This window comes from Garra rufa, chromosome 25, assembly GCF_049309525.1.
Source record: "Garra rufa chromosome 25, GarRuf1.0, whole genome shotgun sequence".
NCBI lineage: Eukaryota > Metazoa > Chordata > Actinopteri > Cypriniformes > Cyprinidae > Garra > Garra rufa.
Window position 1 is genome coordinate 4,773,393 of NC_133385.1, and position 21,291 is coordinate 4,794,683.

The 21,291-nt window shown below is 35.3% G+C and overlaps 1 protein-coding gene across 1 annotated transcript in view; it reads right to left on the reverse strand.

Annotated features, from left to right (window-relative positions):
• Positions 1-21,291, reverse strand: part of itga11b (integrin, alpha 11b) — an 81,191-nt gene that overhangs the window by 46,193 nt on the left and 13,707 nt on the right. The window contains exons 3-10 of the mRNA XM_073831291.1: positions 9,013-9,122; positions 7,632-7,723; positions 7,431-7,545; positions 7,208-7,335; positions 5,232-5,380; positions 4,401-4,545; positions 4,084-4,246; positions 1,825-1,895 (exon numbers count right to left, since the gene is read on the reverse strand). Coding sequence (XP_073687392.1) covers positions 1,825-1,895; positions 4,084-4,246; positions 4,401-4,545; positions 5,232-5,380; positions 7,208-7,335; positions 7,431-7,545; positions 7,632-7,723; positions 9,013-9,122 — 973 coding nt within the window. The remainder of the gene's footprint in view (positions 1-1,824; positions 1,896-4,083; positions 4,247-4,400; positions 4,546-5,231; positions 5,381-7,207; positions 7,336-7,430; positions 7,546-7,631; positions 7,724-9,012; positions 9,123-21,291) is intronic.

A 21,291-nucleotide genomic window follows, 5' to 3' on the forward strand; every position in this document is an offset into this window, starting at 1 on the left:
TATAAGTATTTCTTTAATAGAATTTGAGTGAAAAGAAATGTGAACTTTCACACATACAGTATGATAATAATATTGATGCTGTTATTTTAGTATCACTAATTCACTATTATAGTTTTTGTTAATATTTTATATTATTTTTTATACTTCCCCTTTTCTTTTCATTTTAGTTTAAGTCATAATTTTGTCATGCTTTTGTCATTTTGATTTTTTATTTATTGTCATGCTTTTAGGGGGAAAATTTGGCAGAGATTCAACTGTTTGAAAATCTGGAATCTGAGGGTGCAAAAAAATCAATTTGCCCAAATGATATTCTTAACAATGCATATTACTAATCAAAAATTAAGATTGATATATTCATGGTAGGACATTTACTAAATATCTTCATGGAACATGATCTTTACTTAATATCCTAATGATTTTGGCTTAAAAGAAAAAAAAAAAACTATCATTTTGACCCATACAATGTATTTTTGTTTATTGCCACATATATATACATTCTACTTAAGACTGGTTTTGTGGTCCAGGGTCACATATATAAAATCCTTCTTTTAAGATCCTTCTTTTATCCAAGATCTCAAGCTGTAATATCATTTGTGGTGAAGGCAACCCCAGAATGCATTGCTGGCTCAGAGATGCAGACAAAGTCAGGTAAATGTTATTTATAAATTAACGTACTATTTGTGTTTACTTTGGATTTTGATGCATGTTGAAGTATCACGTTGCGTGCGAATGTCAAACTCTATTGGAATCAATTGCAATTGCTATTTGCATGGCGTACAAGGCTTATTGAGTGATCCAGATCAGTCAGTTATGAGATTTTATTTCATTTTCATTTTCAATTCTATTCAATTTCATCTACTTCACCAGACAATTGACAGCAAGGTTTTGGAACACAGTGTATGAGTGAGTTTTTCTAGACCTGGCAGCTTTGAGGCCTTTTACGAAAACAAAGGCAGTGAAATCTAGTATGCCACGTCCGTGTCAGCGGCCCAAGCAAACAAACCGACTTTCAAATGTTTTATTTCCATCTGATTAGGTTTTATTTACCGCTGTCTTGATGGACGCCGAACTCTTTTCTTTATAAAACAAAATACAGTAATTCCATTGAAAACATTTGCAGCCACAAGTAAATAAGGCCTTTACAAATACAGTCACATGTACAAGCGTGCATATAAAACACAAGGGCACGTGTGTGAGAGTGTTTGTGTGAGGATTCCTCACTCAAGGAGCCTAATTCAACAAAACCATATGTGTTCTCTGGACCTCGTTCCCTCGGAGAAGTCAAGAATGAAAAAAAAAACTTTCCGAGACGTTATCTCCCATCTCGAATTGCCACTGTCAAGAGCGGTTCCTGGAATCCAACAGTGAAAGTTATGAAAAAAATGTTATTTTTCTCTGAGTAAGTTGTCCTTCATCTAACACAAAAGGAGCCTCAGACCTTGGGATTACTCAAACCGAGAGGGAAGACGTGAAAAATAGCCCTTCCCTCAGAAGACGCTCACAGCATGTGGAACGGCTTCAAACATAATTGAAAGAGTGGGGCATCGTGCTTCTGTCGAGCCCTAAAAGGACGTACCTGAGGTTTGTTTTCCCATGGGCACTGAGCGGTAAACAAATCATTCTTTCAGTGACTCTTTATTTTGACTGATGCCGTAGCTTCTGCTCCAGGCTAATGGAAGAGCGTCAAACTCAATCACAGAGCGCAAAGAGCAAAATAACAGCATTTCGGGCACCTCGCTGAGTTCATAATATAATTCTCCGCACATTAGCTCTGTTGTCAATATTTACATTTCTTCTGTTTGGAACGGATGGAGACGCACTCACCTCTACGATATGTGACGAGAATCCAGCTTGAGACATCTGCAAACCAAAGGCCGTACCGTTCTGGTTGGTGCCTGCAAAATAAACAACATTCTAAGAAAACTAGTGTGTGGTTGTAAAACTAGTGTTTTGCTGTGCAAACTTCACAGCAGTGATTCTAATGTGCTAATGCGATGCAATTGCTAGGACGTTCTGAGTGTTTTTTTTAAGTTGCTATGTGGATATTAGTGTATTCTGAGTAGTTTTAGATGCTGCTATGTGGTTCTTAGGTGGTTTTAGATGCAGTTGCTAGGGTGTTCTGAGTGATTCTTATGTTGCTATGCAGTTGCTAGGGTGTTCTGAGTGTTTTTGTTGATGTGTGGTTTCTAATGTGTTCTGAGTAGTTCTTATGTTGCTATGCAGCTGCTAGGGTGTTCTGAGTGTTTTTTATGTTGCTATGTAGTTTCTAGGGTGTTCCGAGTGTTTTTATTGATGTGTGGTTTCTAAGGTGTTCTGAGTGGTTTTTATACAATATAGTTTATAAAATAGGGTGTAAAATTAGGGTGTTCTGAGCGTTTTTGTTGATGTGTGGTTTCTAAGGTGTTCTGAGTGTTTTTTTTATGTTGCTATGCAGTTGCTATGGTGTTCTGAGTGGTTGTTATGTTGCTATGCAGCTGCTACGGTGTTCCGAGTGGTTGTTATGTTGTTTTGCAGATTCTAAGGTGTTCTGAGTGTTTTTTATGTTGCTATGCAGTTGCTAGGGTGTTCTGAATGGTTCTTATGTTGCTATGCAGCTGCTAGGGTGTTCTGGGTGATTTTGTTAATGTGTGGTTTCTAAGGTGTTCTGAGTGGTTGTTATGTTGCTATGCCGTTGCTAGGGTGTTTTGAGTGGTTGTTATATTGTTATGTGGTTGCTAGGGTGTTCTGAGTGTTTTTTATGTTGCTATACAGTTGCTAGGGTGTTCTGAGTGTTTTTTATGCTGCTATACAGTTGCTAGGGTGTTCTGAGTGTTTTTGTTGATCTGTGGTTTCTTGGGTGTTCTGAGTGTTTCTTGTGTTGCTATGCAGTTGCTAGGGTGTTTTGAGTGTTTTTTTTATTCTGATATGCAGTTGCTAGGGTGTTCTGAGTGATTCTTATGTTGCTATGCAGTTGCTAGGGTGTTCTGAGTAGTTTTGCTGATGTGTGGTTTCTAATGTGTTCTGAGTAGTTCTTATGTTGCTATGCAGCTGCTAGGGTGTTCTGAGTGTTTTTTATGTTGCTATGCAGTTTCTAGGGTGTTCTGAGTGTTTTTTTATTGATGTGTGGTTTCTAAGGTGTTCTGAGTGGTTTTTATGTTGCTATGCAGTTGCTATGGTGTTCTGAGAGGTACTTGAGTTGCTATGCAGTTGCTACGGTGTTCTGAGTGGTCCTTATGTTGCTATATGGTTGCTATGGTGTTCTGAGTGTTTGTTATGTTGCTCTGCAGTTGCTAGGGTGTTCAGAGTGTTTTTTTACGTTGCTATGCAGTTTCTAAGGTCTTCTGAGTTTTTTTATGTTGCTATGTAGTTGATATGGTGTTCTGAGTGGTACTTGAGTTGCTATGCAGTTGCTACGGTGTTCTGAGTGATCCTTATGTTGCTATGTGGTTGCTAGGGTGTTCAGAGTGTTTTTGTTGATGTGTGGTTGCTATGGTGTTCTGAGTGGTTATGTTGCTATACAGTTGCTATGGTGTTCTGAGTGGTACTTGAGTTGCTATGCAGTTGCTACGGTGTTCTGAGTGGTCCTTATGTTGCTATATGGTTGCTATGGTGTTCTGAGAGTTTGTTATGTTGCTATGCAGTTGTTAGGGTGTTCAGAGTGTTTTTTACGTTGCTATGCAGTTTCTAAGGTCTTCTGAGTTTTTTTATGTTGCTATGTAGTTGATATGGTGTTCTGAGTGGTACTTGAGTTGCTATGCAGTTGCTACGGTTTTCTGAGTGATCCTTATGTTGCTATGTGGTTGCTAGTGTGTTCAGAGTGTTTTTGTTGATGTGTGGTTGCTATGGTGTTCTGAGTGGTTGTTATGTTGCTATGCAGTTGCTAAGGTGTTCTGAGAGGTTTTTATGTTGCTATGCAGTTTCTAAGGTCTTCTGAGTTTTTTTAATGTTGCTAGGGACTTTTGAGTGTTTTAGATGTTCTGATGGCTTTTAATGTTGCTATGTTGCTGTGTGGTTGCTAAGGTGTTCTGGTTGGATTCTGTCCTCTAGATATGGTTTAAATATGGGATTATGATTATGTTTAACATTTATTCACAAAGTTCATACCCTCCAAGCTGAAGATCTTCTCTCCCAGAGCATCAACAATATCCTTCAGGGCAGACTCATCAGTGACGCTGAAGAAGTGCTCCTCAGGATCAGTGGCGATGAACTTGATTTCCCTCAGAAAAGCTTCAGGATTGATTCCTCGCCTGTTGTAGTAGCCGAGAACCTGAAACGGCATTGGAATATCTGAACTATGTTCACCTGTTCGACCTGTGCACCTGTTTGAAAACAACTCAAGAATCTGAGTCACGTGACCGACGATCAGAGTAAACCTGAAGAACACATCTGGAGGATTCTACTGGAAAGAGGCAGTAACTCACCGCAATACCGTACAACGTAATATTATCCTTTTCACTTTCCTCCACGGCTTTCCGTAGGTCTGGGCTGTCGTGCGATTCTCCATCGGTGATGACAATCATAACTTTCTTGGCGTCTGGACGAGCTCCGTGTTTGAATGCTTGACTTCTGTTATAAATACATATACAAATACAAGTACATTCAGAAGACTCTTCTGCTCACAAAGCCTGCATTTTTTTGATCCAAAGTACAGCAAAAGCAGTAAAATTCTGAAATATTTTTACAATTTAAAATAGCTGTTTGTTTTTTTTAATATATTTTAAAATGTAATTTATTTCTGTGATCAATGATACATTTTCAGCATCGTTACTCTAGTCTTCAGTGTCACATGATCCTTCAGAAATCATTCTTATATGCTGATATGCTGTTCAAGAAACATTTATTATTATTATTATTATCAATATTTAAAACAGTTGAGTACAGTTGATTTTTTTTTCTGGATTTTTTGATGAACAGAAAGATCCAAAGATTTATCTGAAATAAAAAGCTTTTGTAACATTATACACTATAAAAAAAATTGGGGAAAGAAATGATAGAAATTAATACTTTTATTTAGCAAGGATGCTTTAAATTGATCAAAAGTGATGATACAGAAATTTATAATATTAAACTTAGTCTAGTTGTAGACTTGCAATTAAGAGTTATTATCTTGCAATTAAATTCGCAGTTACCCTTTTTTTTTAATACATATTTTATCCCATGGCGAAAATAAGCTTCCAATATTTGCCTTATTGCAACTTATGATGCACAGTTAAAAGTTGAAAGTTTGTTGAAACACAAAAACGCCACTGTACCGAGCTTCACTGATCGCGAGAGCTGTGCGTGTTTCCTCTCCGCCTCGCTGGTCGATATTCTTCGCAGCTGCTACAACCTCCTCAACCGTGCGGAAATCATCCAGCCGAAACTCGTTCACCACTCTCTCACCGTACTGGACCACCCCAACCTGGACAACAGGACACAACACATGGTGAGATGACAACTACAGTATCTCACAAAAGTGAGTACACCCCTCACATTTCAGCAACCATTTTAGTATATCTTCTCAAGGGACAATACTATAGAAATGAAACTTGGATATATTTTAGAGTAGTCAATGTGCAGCTTGTATAGCAGTGTAGATTTACTGTCCTCTGAAAATAACTCAACATACAGCTGTTATTGTCAAAATAGCCGGCAACAAAAGTGAGTACATCCTAAGTGAACTTGTCCAAAGTGTCATTATATTGTTTTCTGTCACTGCCTTAATCATCCTGGGCATTGAATTGACCAGAGCTGCGCAGGTTGTTGCTGGGATCCTCTTCCACTCCTCACAGAGCTGCTGGACGTTAGACACATGGTCCTTCTCCACCTTACGCTTGAGGATGCCCCACAGGTGCTCAATAGGGTTCAGGTCTGAATACATACTTGGCCACTCCATCATCTTCAGCTTCCTCAGCAAGGCAGTTGTCATCTTGGAGGTGTGTTTGGGATCGTTATCATATTGGAAAACTGCCATTCGGCCTAGTTTCTGGAAGGAAGGCATCATGTTCTGCTTCAGAATGTACAGTACATAATGGAATCCATGTTTCCCTCAATGAACCACAGCTCCACAGAACCAGCAGAAACTCATGCAGCCCCAGACCATGATGCTACCACCACCATGCATGGTACTCCTCACCAGGGCATCGCCACACATGCTGGACACCATCTGAGCCAAACAAGTTTATCTTATAGTCTCATCAGACCACAGGACATGGTTCCAGTAATTCATGCTCTTGGATTGGTTGTCTTCAGCAAACTGTTTGCAGGCTTTCTTGTGAACCAGCTTCAGACGAGGTGTCCGTCTGGGACGATGCCTATGCAAACCGACTTGTTGCAGTGTGTGACGTATGGTCTGAGCACTAACAAGCTGACCTTCTTCTTCTGAAACCTTTAAAGCAATGCTGGCAGCACTCATGCATCTGTGTTTTGAAGCCAGGTTCTGCACCTGACGCACAGAACGAGTGCTCAACTTTGTTGATTGACCCTTGCAAGGCCTGTTCTGAATGGAACCCATCTTGGAAAACCTCTGTATGACCCTGACCACTGTAGTGTAACTCGGTTTCAGAGTATTACTGAACCTCTAATAGCCTTGGCCATCTTTGTGGAGAGCAATTCTAATTCTCAAATCCTCAGAGAGTTCTTTGCCATGAGATGCCATGTTGAACATCCAGTGGTCAGTATGAGAGAATTGTACTTAAAGCACCAAATTTTAACTGCTCTAATACAAGATACACAACTTTGTATGGTCCTGTCAAGCAGACAAGAACATAAACATGATGAATAGGACATGTGGCTTTGCATGGGTAAACAACATACTGCTGTTATCACTTTTGTTGCCAGCTATTTTGACAATAACGGCTGTATGTTGAGTTATTTTCAGAGGACAGTAAATCTACGCTGCTATACAAGCTGCACATTACTCTAAAATATATCCAAGTTTCATTTCTATATTGTCCATTGAGAAGACATACAAAAATGGTTGCTGAAATGTGAGGGGTGTGCCCAATTTTGTGAGATACTTCCATATGCTTTAACATGTCATATTCTTGTAAAATTCAAACAAAAAAATAGCTATAAAATATTCACAATATAACTACAGTAGGTATTTCCACAGTTTGCACTGAGTTTCTGAGCCTCAGGAGTACAGTGGTAAGTGCTGTTTTTTTTTTTTTTTGTACAGTCCAAACCGCTCATAAATCAAAATCAGAACAGTCCAAAACTGATTTTCCAGATCGTAATTCAGACGCACCTGGATCTGTCCTGGACCGATGTAAAACTTCTGTAGCACATTTATCAGGAAATCTTGAACCTCATACCAGGGGTAGATGGAGTTGGATCCATCTAACACAATTACTATGTCCATGTAGGTCTCGCATCCTGTGGAGAAACTGCTGTTGTCAATATATATATATATATATATATAATCTGCAATTGTTAATAAGAAGCTTCATCAATGAAGAGTTTGGCTTTACTTTGATAGGCTGGAGCGATGCTGTGGGTGAAGTCAAAGCTGCTGTTGACTCTTGAACAGATGCCGGTGCTGTAGTAGGAACTTCCACACTCATACGACCACAGCGGCCCACACGCCTAAAGAATCAGCATCAAATTGTACATATTTAATTTCAACCCATTTTACTTATGCATTCTGATGAAAAATTACACAAGCGTATTACCACAAAGCTGTTGTCTTTCGGGTTGGAGGTGAGAGTCATTCCCAGCCTCATTTTGTCTTTGCGTTCAATCACGTTGTTCAAGGATATTTTTCCTTAAAAAATGAAAAAGAGTGAAAAAATTGACAGTTGATGTCAAATGTTTACACACACCTTGCAGAATCTGCAAAAGGTTAATTATTTTAGCGAAATAAGAGGGATCATACAAAATGCACGTTAATTTTTATTTAGTACGGACCTGAATAAGATATTTAACATAATAGTCAAGAGACAATAATAGACGAAATTACAAAAATGACCCTGTTCAAAAGTTTACATACGCTTGGTTCTTAATACTGTGTTGTTTCCTGAATGATCCACAGCTGTGTTTTCTTGTTTAGTGATAGTCCCTTGTTTGTCCTGAACAGTTAAACTGCCTGCTGTTCTTCAGAAAAATCCTCCAGTTCCCACAAATTATTTGGTTTTCCAGCATTTTTGTGAATTTGAACCCTTTGCAGTGACTGTATAATTTTGTGGTCCATCTTTCCACACTGAGGACAACTGAGGGACTCATATGCAACTATTACAGAAGGTTCAAACGCTCACTGATGCTCCAGAAGGAAAAACCATGCTTTAAGAGTCGGGGGGTGAAACCTTTTGAACAAAATGAAGATGTGTACATTTTTCTTATTTTGCATAAATGTATATATATTTTTAATTTAGCACTGCCCTTCAGAAGTTACAGAAGACACTTACATGTTTCCCAGAGGACAAAATAAGTTAAATTTACCCTGAACTTCAAATTCCAAAAGTTTTCACCCCTCAGCTCTTAATGCATGTTTTTTGCTTCTGGAGCATCAGTGAGCGTTTGAACCTTCTGTAATAGCTGCATATGAGTCCCTCAGTTGTCCTCAGTGTGAAAAGATGGACCACAAAATTATACAGTCATTGTTGGAAAGGGTTCAAATACACAAAAATGCCGGAAAACCAAAGAATTTGTGGGACCTGAAGGATTTTTCTGAGGAAAAACAGGCAGTTTAACTGTTCAGGACAAACAAGGGACTCATGAACAACTATCACTAAACAAAAAAACACAGCTGTGGATCATTCAGGTACCAACACAGTGTTAAGAAGCAAGCGTATGTAAACTTTTAAAAAGGGACATTTTTATAAATTCAACTATTATTTTCTTTTGTGGACTATATGTAAACATCTTCTATGTGAAATATCTTATTCAGGTCAGTACTAAATAAAAAACAACATGCATTTTGTATGATCCCTCTTATTTTGCTCAAATAATTAACATTTAGCAAATTCTGCAAGGTGTATGTAAACTTTTGAACTTAACAGCACATTTTCATTACTGGACAACTATTCCGTTGAAATCAGACAGGTGATATAATACCTAAATGCAGTCTTGTGCAGTTCGTAGCACGTTTGCTGTCTAGTGGACATCTGTAGACGTCTCCTGTCTGGTGTTCACCGCTGGTCTCAAAGGGAGCTCCGACCAGGAGCCTGAAATACAAAAACACACCTCCTTAAAATACCTATACAACATGCATTATTTGATCATGCAATTATGCATCATGCTTTATTACAATCTTGGGGTATTTGGTTTTTCTTAAGGACTGTTACAGCTTTAATAGTTTAAAAATTTTATTTGAGGAAAACATAAGGAATAAATTGGCGAATGGATAATTCCAAACAGCCATTTTATGAGAAACACAAACAGGATCACAAGTTCAACATTCCAGCTGCGTTCCAGAGCTCCAGTCAAAGTCATTCACTCCCTGATAGGAGGAAAACGCTACACGAGCCCAGCAGCAGGGAACCGCTAAGCAGATTTTTCCAGCTTCTGAGGTACGTTTGGGACGGAGCCAATACCAGAAACCAATGCTGTTCACGTTGAGATCAAGACATTTAGAGCAGCGACGACAAACCGCATCCCAGAGTTTGGCCTGTGAAATCCATCCGTCAATGTTTACATTCCTCTACTGCCACTGCGACCCACAGCCGTGTGTTCTCAATCACGGAAATGTCACTGTCAGTCCATTTGTACTCTTTATATATTGTCAGAAAACAGCATAAACTAGTCTAAGGTGGTTTGTTGGTCTTAACTGGCAACCAAAGCAGTCTTCAGAAGTCAGGATGGAGCTACTTTGAAGGTTGTACCTACAACCTGAATTAAAAACATTGCTGTCAGTCAGTTCGCAATTTTTTGTGTATTTGAACCCTTTCCAGCAATGACTGTATGATTTTGAGATCCATCTTTTTACACTGAGGACAACTGAGGGACTCATATGCAACTATTACAGAAGGTCCAAACGCTCACTGATGCTCCAGAAGGAAAAACGATGCATTAAGAGCTGGGGGTGAACACTTTTGAACAGAATGAAGATGTGTATATTTTTCTTATTTTGCATAAATATATATATTTTTTCCATTTATTACTGCCCTTCGGAAGCTACAGAAGATACTTTACATGTTTTCCAGAAGACAAAATAAGTGAACTTCAAATTCCAAAAGTTTTCACCCCTCAGCTCTTAATGCATGGTTTTTCCTTCTGAAGCATCAGTGAGCGTTTGAACCTTCTGTAATAGTTGCACATGAGTCCCTCAGTTGTCCTCAGTGTGAAAAGAAGGATCTCAAAATCATGTAGTCAATGTTGGAAAGGGTACACTACACAAAAATGCAGAAATGTTTGGAATTCTTAGTTTTTCAGCATTTTTGTGTATTTTAACCCTTTCCAGTAATGACTGTATGATTTTGAGATCCATCTTTCCACACTGAGGACAACTGAGGGACTCATATGCAACTATTACAGAAGGCCCAAATGCACACTGAGGCTTCTAAAGGAAAAACGATGCATTAAGAGCCGGGGGTGAAAACTTTTGAACAGAATGAAGATGTGTACATTTTTCTTATTTTGCATAAATATATATATAAAAAAAATCCATTTAGTACTGACCTTCAAAAGCTACAGAAGATACTTTACATGTTTTCCAGAAGACAAAATAAGTGAACTTCAAATTCCAAAAGTTTTCACCCCTCAACTCTTAATGCATTGTTTTTCCTTCTGGAGCATCAGTGAGCGTTTGAACCTTCTGTAATAGTTGCATATGAGTCCCTCAGTTGTCCTCAGTGTGAAAAGATGGATCTCAAAATCATGCAGTCATTGCTGGAAAGGGTTTAACTACACAAAAATGCAGAAATGTTTGGAATTCTTAGTTTTTCAGCATTTTTGTGTATTTTAACCCTTTCCAGCAATGACTGTATGATTTTGAGATCCATCTTTTCACACTGAGGACAACTGAGGGACTCATATGCAACGATTACAGAAGGTCCAAATGCTCACTGAGGCATCTGAAAGAAAAACGATGCATTAAGAGCCAGGGGTGAACACTTTTGAACAGAATGAAGATGTGTATATTTTTCTTATTTTGCATAAATATATATATATTTTTTCCATTTATTACTGCCCTTCGGAAGCTACAGAAGATACTTTACAAGTTTCCCAGAAGACAAAATAAGTTACATTTATGCTGAACTTCAAATTCCAAAAGTTTTCACCCCTCAGCTCTTAAAGCATGGTTTTTCCTTCTGAAGCATCAGTGAGTGTTTGAACCTTCTGTAATAGTCGCATATGAGTCTCTCAGTTGTCCTCAGTGTGAAAAGAAGGATCTCAAAATCATGCAGTCATTTTTAGAAAGGGTTTTACTAAACAAAAATGCAGAAATGTTTGGAATTCTTAGTTTTTCAGCATTTTTGTGTATTTTAACCCTTTCCAGCAATGACTGTATGATTTTGAGATCCTCTGAGGGACTCATATGCAACTATTACAGAAGGTTCAAACACTCACTGATGCTTCAGAAGGAAAAAACATGCATTAAGAACCAGGGTTGAAAACTTTTGAACAGAATAAAGATGTGATTTTACACCCCATGGCTCTTAATGCATCGTTTTTTTTCTTTTCCTCTTCTGACGCATCAGTGAGCGTTTGGACCTTCTGTAATAGTTGCATATGAGTCCCTCAGAGGATCTCAAAATCATACAGTCATTGTTGGAAAGGGTTCAAATACACAAAAAGAATTTGTGGGACCTGAAGGGTTTTTCTGAAGACATGAACAACTATAACTAAACAACAACAACAAAACAGCTGTGGATCATTCAGGAAACAACACAGTATTAAGAATCAAGCGTATGTAAACTTTTGAACAGGGTCATTTTTATAAAATCAACTATTATTTTCTTTTGTGGACTATCTTCAGGATGGTCTAGTTTGATGGTTTTACTTACATAGCAATGTCTTTTGAACACTTAAACCAATCTAAAACCCAATGTAAAACCCATTTCTAGTCAAGATGATCTAGTTTGATGAGTTCAGGATGTGCAGCACTCTCGGTTCCCACAATGCACCACTTTCTGAACGTCAGTCATTATTGGAATGCACCGTTACTCTCTGGCACCCGTAGTGAAGGTTTAGTCTATCCTGAGGCAAAGTTATTTGAGGAACGTCAAGTTAAACCCAGTCGTTTTTCCAAGCCATCCGATGCTAATACAACATGCCAGGACTTTTAGAATAAATTGGAGCTGTATGTCTTAAAGGATGACAGACCATTTGAACAGTCTCTTTCTCACTGTAAACAACCTACAAGTATGCATACTCCTAAATAAATATTATAAAACGGTTAGTTCCATTCCTCAATTCTGATTGGTCAGCAGCTGTGTCGTATTCATGATACGGCACTGCTATGACCGCTTCACTCAACGGTTTTGTGTATCATTGAACCCCCTTAGCAACCACCCTTAGCAACGTAAACACAGCTGCAGCAGTTAGGGACTACTTTTTACAGCGGAAGGCAGTTAATGATTTTACTTTATGAAAACGTACAACTTAATATATATAAATTAATATATATTTTTGATTTTAATATTTTTATTGTGTGGTAACCGTTTTATAAAAGCAATAAGGTACTTGAGGCCTTGCTGTATCATGAATAAATCACGGCTGAAGGGGTTGCAGGCACTCCGCTTCGCGTCGTGCCTAACAACGCCCTTCAGCCGTGATTTATTCATGATACAGCATGGTCTCTCGTACCTTATTGCTTAAGTATAGACTTTGCTTACTCATTTTCATGTTGATCCAAACCGGTATGCTGTTATTTTGCCTTTATGTAGGGTGTGTTTAATGTAATGTTGTAATGTTGCTGGCTTTACATAATCAAAAATAGTGTAGCCTTTTGTCTGATGAATACGCTAACATAAAAATGCATGGAATAGGGCATGGATTTGTTGAAAATTTGCTACATATAAACGTTCATCTAGGAGCACGACATGCAATTTCATCTGATTTGTAAGGTAAATCATTTCTGTGGTAAATATATGACAAAATATTAAAGATGAACATTTGAATTAAATGTTGTTTAGTTAAAATTAAACCAGGATTAGGTCACCAGTAATGTATAAAAACAATCGCCAGGACCTTGGGCCTTCAACAGGCCTTTGTTGTAACGCGTAATGTACATTAGCTTTATAATACATTAGGTATTTAAACAGTTTTGTGCAATAAACCCATATGATTTCTTGCTTTTGGGTTTTTATTTGAACTAATTATTATTGCATCAGTGCCATAAGTATTTTAAGTAATTTTAAAGGCTATTGTTCGCTTACATCTACATTTTTATTACTACAAAAAAGCCTAATTTAGGGCCCATTTAAATTTTTCTATACTCTGTTTTAATGCTTAAATTATTACTTTTTAAAAATCAAAAAGCCTGTCTAATTATATGAGTTTACAGTTTTATTTTTTACCAATTTTTTTTCCATTACTTTTTTGGATTTCATTCGAATGGCTCCATTAAAATTGAATAATCAAACACATCTGCAATTAATTGATTTTATTAACAAAAAAAAGTTGATTTTTTTGTGGGAAATTAGTCGTTTAGATTCATCGATTAATTAGTCGAGAGATTAATCAAGATAAAAATAGTCGTTAGAGATGCAGCTTTCTCTGCTTTAGAATTAACAGAGCTTTGGACAGTTTCCATATAACTGTCCAGATCAACTTTAAATAATGAAAAGAGCAGTTTAAGACCAGATTATTGCTCATGTATGTGAAATTTAGAAGGAAACACAAAGTGTTACTTTCCTATATTCTCTTTTGATAGTGAAACAGTCCAAAGAAAACAAAACAAGAAAACAAGTTGCAGCAGTTTTGAGAACAGTATTTTTTAGTAGTCATTTCTAATTCATCTTTTCCAGGTGTTGCTATACTGATATCTCCTGGACATTACAGCATGTGCACTTAAAGTAAGTCACAACACAAACGCATGAACTTTGCCATGCAAATGTGCACCTTGTTCACAAAAGTGCACTTATTTGCATTTAGATGCATGCATTTAATTATTTTCAAGTTCATGCATTTAGTGCAAATCAAACAGTTTTGTTTGCATAATTTGTATGATTCTGTGTGCTAAAACAATGCGGACAGTATATGCAAATGCAGCATGTTTAATTCATTTTAAGTCAGTTGTCCCCTTTTTGGCTCGTGTCCGACTCAAATCCGTTTAGCTGTTTGTTGTCTGTCGTTTTTACAAACCCAATCCAAACCGCATTTGTGCGTGGTCTGAAATCTGATTAAAACTAGAATTTTAGATATGCATTTCAGTCTAAACAGCCCAATGAGATTAGTATTAGTTGTACTATCCTGGATATCGACTTCACCGTCTGAACAAACGGATCCAATTTCAGCACTTGCACAGAGACGGTGCAGACTGTCAGTCCTTAATATTAGATTTGAAAAAGTAAAACAGAATTGGGTGCAAAGCTACTTCGCGTTCTTCCAGGAGCCGTAATAATTGTGCCATAGCCTACGTCACTTCTGATAAAAGCATCTGCTGATGGTATTAGCTAGAAACCGGCTGCTCTGAAATATAAACTGATGTTGTTCTTAATCTTGCAGAAAGGAACATGTTGACATGTGGATAGCAATATCCCTAAAGTACTACAAATTCTTCATTTAAGCTCATGAGTTACGTTGAGGAAGTGAATCACTGAAACAGGACCAGTGACTTACTTCTTAGTGTTTACATTAATGTCCACCCATTTTGTGATGTATTTTTATACGAAACACAATACGAAATGTTTTATGTGGTACTTCTGTCTTGTTTTCCAGTATAAATATTTAAGCATTCTTAAATGAAGATTCATGCACTTGAAAAGGAGAAAAACGAATCTAAATTAAGTGTGTTTATGCTTAAAAAAAAAAAAAAAAAAAATCTGCCAATGGGGTCAGAAAAATAAACTCATCCATGAAAATATCCATAATAGAAAGCAATATTATAGATTATGGACTGGTATTTTAGCAGTGTTTTAAAGTTAAAATGCCTTAATGATGCATTATTTCTTACAAATACGTAGCTTTTGGCTTCACAAGATGTTAATTGACGGACTGGAGTGGTTTGGATTACTTCTGGATTATTGTGTTATGTTTTTATGAGCTGTTTGGACTCTCATTCTGAAGGCACTCATTCACATCCATTAGTGAGCAAGTGACGCAATGCTGCATTTCTCCAGATCTGATGAAGAAACAAACTCATCTACATCTTGGATGACCTGAGTGTGAGTGCATTTTCATGAAATTGAAATTTTTGGGCGATTTTCGTATATTTTTTGAGTTTGTTTGACATCTTGGATGACCTGAAGGTGAGTAGATTTTCAGAACTTTTCATTTTTCGAAGATTTCAAGTTAATTTTTTTTACACCTTTTACAAACTAAGGGTGAATAGATTTTTAGAAAATGTTCATTTTTGGGTGATTATGAGTTTAGTCGTTAGTTGAGTTTTTTTTAAAGTTTATTTTACATTTTGGATCACCTGAAGGACAGTACATTTTCAGCAAATTTTCATGTTTGGGCGATTTTTGTATATTTTTTGAGTTTACTTTACGATCTTTTATGACCTGAGGTTGAGTACATTTTCAGCAAATTTTCATTTTTGGGTGATTAAGAGTTTTGAGTTCATTTTTTTTTCAGTTTATTTTACATCCTGAATGACCTGAAGGTGAGTAGATTTTCAGCAAATTTTCATTTTTGGGCGATTTTCGTATATTTTTTGAGTTTACTTTACATCTTTTATGACCTGAGGTTGAGTACATTTTTAGTCAATTTTCATTTTAGGGTGATTTTGAGTTTATTTGACATCTTGGATGACCTGAAGGTGAGTAGATTTTCAGCCAATTTCATTTTTGTGTGATTTTTGTATATTTTTTGAGCTTACTTTACATCTTGGATGACCTGAAGGTGAGTAGATTTTCAGAACTTTTCATTTTTCGAAGATTTCAAGTTAATTTTTTTTACACCTTTTACAAACTGAGGGTGAATAGATTTTTAGAAAATGTTCATTTTTGGGTGATTATGAGTTTAGTCGTTAGTTGAGTTTTTTTTAAAGTTTATTTTACATTTTGGATCACCTGAAGGAAAGTACATTTTCAGCAAATTTTCATGTTTGGGCGATTTTTGTATATTTTTTGAGTTTACTTTACGATCTTTTATGACCTGAGGTTGAGTACATTTTCAGCAAATTTTCATTTTTGGGTGATTAAGAGTTTTGAGTTCATTTTTTTTTCAGTTTATTTTACATCTTGGATGGCCTGAAGGTGAGTAGATTTTCAGAAAATTTTAATTTTTGGGCGATTTTCAGTTTATTTTTGTAGTTTACTTTACATCTTGGATGACCTGAGGTTGAGTACATTTTAAGCAAATTTTCATTTTTGGGCGATTTTCGTATATTTTTTGAGTTTACTTTACATCTTTTATGACCTGAGGTTGAGTACATTTTTAGTAAATTTTCATTTTAGGGTGATTTTGAGTTTATTTGACATCTTGGATGACCTGAAGGTGAGTAGATTTTCAGCAAATTTCATTTTTGGAAGATTTCGAGTTAATTTTTTTTACACCTTTTACAAACTGAGGGTGAATAGATTTTTAGAAAATGTTCATTTTTGGGTGATTTTGAGTTTAGTTGTTAGTTAGTTTTTTTTTTTTTTTAAGTTTATTTTACATTTTGGATCACCTGAAGGACAGTACATTTTCAGCAAATTTTCATGTTTGGGTAATTTTTGCATATTTTTGAGTTTATTTTATGTCTTGGATGACCTGAGGGTGAGTAGATTTTTCAGCAAATTTTCATTTTTGGGTGATTTATATATTCTTTGAGTTTAAGTAGATTTAGAAGAGTAAGTAGTAACAAATTTTCATTGTGGGGTGATTTTGAGTTTATTTTTTGAGTTTATGACCTGAAGGTGAGTAGATTTTCAGCAAATTTTCATTTTTGGGCGATTTTCGTATATTTTTTGAGTTTACTTTACATCTTTTATGACCTGAGGTTGAGTACATTTTTAGTAAATTTTCATTTTAGGGTGATTTTGAGTTTATTTGACATCTTGGATGACCTGAAGGTGAGTAGATTTTCAGCAAATTTTCATTTTTGTGTGATTTTTGTATATTTTCTGAGTTTACTTTACGTCTTGGATGACCTGAGGTTGAGTACATTTTAAGCAAATTTTCATTTTTGGGTGATTAAGAGTTTTGAGTTCATTTTTTTCAGTTTATTTTACATCCTGAATGACCTGAAGATGAGTAGATTTTCAGCAAATTTTCATTTTTGGGCGATTTTCGTATATTTTTTGAATTTACTTTACATCTTTTATGATCTGAGGTTGAGTACATTTTTAGTAAATTTTCATTTTAGGGTGATTTTGAGTTTATTTGACATCTTGGTTGACCTGAAAGTGAGTAGATTTTCAGCAAATTTCATTTTTGTGTGATTTTTGCATATTTTTGAGTTTACTTTACATCTTGGATGACCTGAAGGTGAGTAGATTTTCAGAACTTTTCATTTTTGGAAGATTTCGAGTTAATTTTTTTATTTTATTGAGGGTGAATAGATTTTTAGAAAATTTTCATTTTTGGGTGATTTTGAGTTTAGTTGTTAGTTAGTTTTTTTTTTTTTTTTAAGTTTATTTTACATTTTGGATCACCTGAAGGACAGTACATTTTCAGCAAATTTTCATTTTTGGGTGATTTATATATATTCTTTGAGTTTAAGTAGATTTAGAAGAGTAAGTAGTAACAAATTTTCATTTTGGGGTGATTTTGAGTTTATTTTTTGAGTTTATTTTACATCCTGGATGACCCGAAGGTGAGTAGATTTTCAGTAAATTTTCATTTTTGGGTGATTTATGTATATTTTATCTGTTTATTTGACATCTTGAATTACCTGATGGTGAGTAGATTTTCAGCAAATTTTCATTTTTGGGCTATTTTTGTATATTTTTTGAGTTTACTTTACATCTTTTATGACCTGAGGTTAAGTAAATTTTTAGTAAATTTAAATTTTAGGGTGATTTTGAGTTTATTTGTCATCTTGGATGACCTGAAAGTGAGTACATTTTCAGCAAATTTCATTTTTTGTGTGATTTTTGTATATTTTTTGAGTTTACTTTACGTCTTGGATGACCTGAGGTTGAGTACATTTTAAGCAAATTTTCATTTTTGGGTGATTAAGAGTCTTGAGTTCATTTTTTTCAGTTTATTTTACATCTTGGATGACCTGAAGGTGAGTAGATTTTCAGCAAATTTCATTTTTGTGTGATTTTTGTATATTTTTTGAGCTTACTTTACATCTTGGATGACCTGAAGGTGAGTAGATTTTCAGAACTTTTCATTTTTGGAAGATTTCAAGTTATTTTTTTTTACACCTTTTACAAACTGAGGGTGAATAGATTTTTAGAAAATGTTCATTTTTGGGTGATTTTGAGTTTAGTTGTTAGTTAGTTTTTTTTTAAAGTTTATTTTACATTTTGGATCAGCTGAAGGACAGTACATTTTCAGCAAATTTTCATGTTTGGGTAATTTTTGCATATTTTTGAGTTTATTTTATATCTTGGATGACCTGAGGGTGAGTAGATTTTTCAGCAAATTTTCATTTTTGGGTGATTTATATATATTCTTTGAGTTTAAGTAGATTTAGAAGAGTAAGTAGTAACAAATTTTCATTTTGGGGTGATTTTGAGTTTATTTTTTGAGTTTATTTTACATCCTGGATGACCCGAAGGTGAGTAGATTTTCAGTAAATTTTCATTTTTGGGTGATTTATGTATATTTTATCTGTTTATTTGACATCTTGGATGACCTGAAGATGAGTAGATTTTCAGCAAATTTTCATTTTTGGGCTATTTTTGTATATTTTTTTAGTTAACTTTACATCTTTTATGACCTGAGGTTAAGTAAATTTTTAGTAAATTTTCATTTTAGGGTGATTTTTAGTTTATTTGTCATCTTGGATGACCTGAAAGTGAGTACATTTTCAGCAAATTTCATTTTTTGTGTGATTTTTGTATATTTTTTGAGTTTACTTTACATCTTGGATGACCTGAGGTTGAGTACATTTTCAGCAAATTTTCATTTTTGGGTGATTTTGAGTATATTTTTTTAGTTTATTTGACATCTTGGATGACCTGAAGGTGAGTAGATTTTCAGCAAATTTTCATTTTTGTGTGATTTTGTTTATTTTTTCAGTTTATTTTACATCTTGAATGAACTAAGGTTAAGTAGATTTTCAGCAATTTTTGGGGGGTGATTTTGAGTTTAGTTTCCATCTTGGATGGCCTGAAGGTGAGTAGATTTTCAGCAAAATTTCACCTTTGTGTGATCAAGAGTTTATTTTTTGAGTTTACTTTACATCTTAGATGACCTGAAGGTGAGTAGATTTTCAGCAAATTTTCATTTTTGGGCGATTTTTCAGTTTATTTTTTCAGTTTATTTTACATCTTGGATGACCTGAGGGTGAGAACATTTTCATAAAATTTTCATTTTTGGGTGAGTTTGAGTTTATTTTACATCTTGGATGACCTGAGAGTGAGTATATTTTCAGCAAGTTTTTATTTTTGGGTGATTTGGAGTTTATTTACTGTGGAAAAGAACAAAGCATCTAGTCACTCTTATATGTAACACTTTACAATTTTGTAACAATTTTAGATATATGTGTTTTCTGGAACTAAACATTTTTTGCAAAACAATCCTTTGCATTTAATCGACAGCATTCCTTTCGTTTCTGCCGAGCATCGCATTCCAGAGGGAAGCGCGCGCCACACGGTTTGTCCCGGGATGGGATGCACAGGGAGGGGAGTTGGGAATTACAAGCCACAAAACACATACTTTCCAGAGCTCACGCTCGCAGACGGGGTCGAGACAAGTGCAAATACTTTCCACTTATTTACCTGCGCACTTCAAAGGCCCCCAGGTTTCTTAGTGTTGGTGGAGCACGAGTTCTCCATCAGCGATGACAAACCTCAGGACTAAACAACAGGAAGCTTTGGTGCCGTGGGAGTTGGGTTAATGATGTGTATTCTTTTGTGTACCTGGGCTTTTATGAGTCAAAAACAATACCCTGGGTTTTAAAGGCTGTAAACTGTGAGCGTGTAATGTTTAGGACTAATTGATTAGCTTTCACATAAGTTACTGTAAAGACCAGCTGGGTTACAGTAATGCAATTACTGCTAATGACGCAAGTCACATTCTGTATGGCTGCAATTACTTGCATTTGGTTCTACCTACACTACCAGTCAAAAGTTTTTTAATGTTTCACCAAGCCTGCATTTATTTGGTCCAAAGTACAGCAAAAACTGTACAATTCAGAAATATTTTTACTTTTTAAGATAACTCTTTTCAATTTGAATATATTTTAAAATGTAATTTATACCTGTGATTTCAAAGCTGATTTTTAGCATCATTACTTTAGTCTCCAGTGTCGCACGATCCTTCAGAAATCATTCTAATATGCTGATTTGCTGTTCAAGAAACATTTGTATTATTATTAAAACAGTTGAGTACATTTTTTCCAGGATTCTTTGATGAACAGAAGGATCCAAAGATCAGCATTTATCTAAAATAAAAAGCTTTAGTATGATTTTACACTATACTATTTTTTTGGGGGAAAACATTATAGAAATTAATACTTTTACTTAGCAAGGATGCTCTAAATTGATCAAAAGTGGTGATAAAGACATTAATCAATTAATTCTATTTCATCAATCAATTATTCTATTCATCAAAGAAATCTAAACAAATTGATAAATGTTTTTGAGCAGCAAACCAGAATTTTAGAATGATTTCTAAAGGAACATGTGACTGGAGTGATTATGTAAAAATGCAGCTTTGAAAACACAGGAATAAATTACATTTTTAAATGTATTCAGATAGAAAGCAGTTATTTTAAACAGAAAAAATATTTCAGAATTTCACTGATTTTGCTGCACTTCGGAACAAATAAATAGAGACTTCTTTAAAAACCATTAAAAAACTTTTGACTGGTAGTGTAAATATGATTAAATTTAATGTATATTAAACAGTTTCTGACATAAAGTCACATAGTAAGAAGAGTAAAACAATGATCAAATCAACCAATCATGTGAGTTTGGAGCGGGGCTTATCTGTTTGCCTGACCAATTATAAATGAGGTGGAAATATTGGGGATTTTTCCATTATATTTTAAAATGACAAATTTTTATGTAGTAAAATAAACATTTGAAACTAAAAACCATAACTTCTATTGATATTAATATTTACAATAGGCTTTACTTAAGTAAATACTATTAACATTTTACAGTGGACCATATTTTTTAA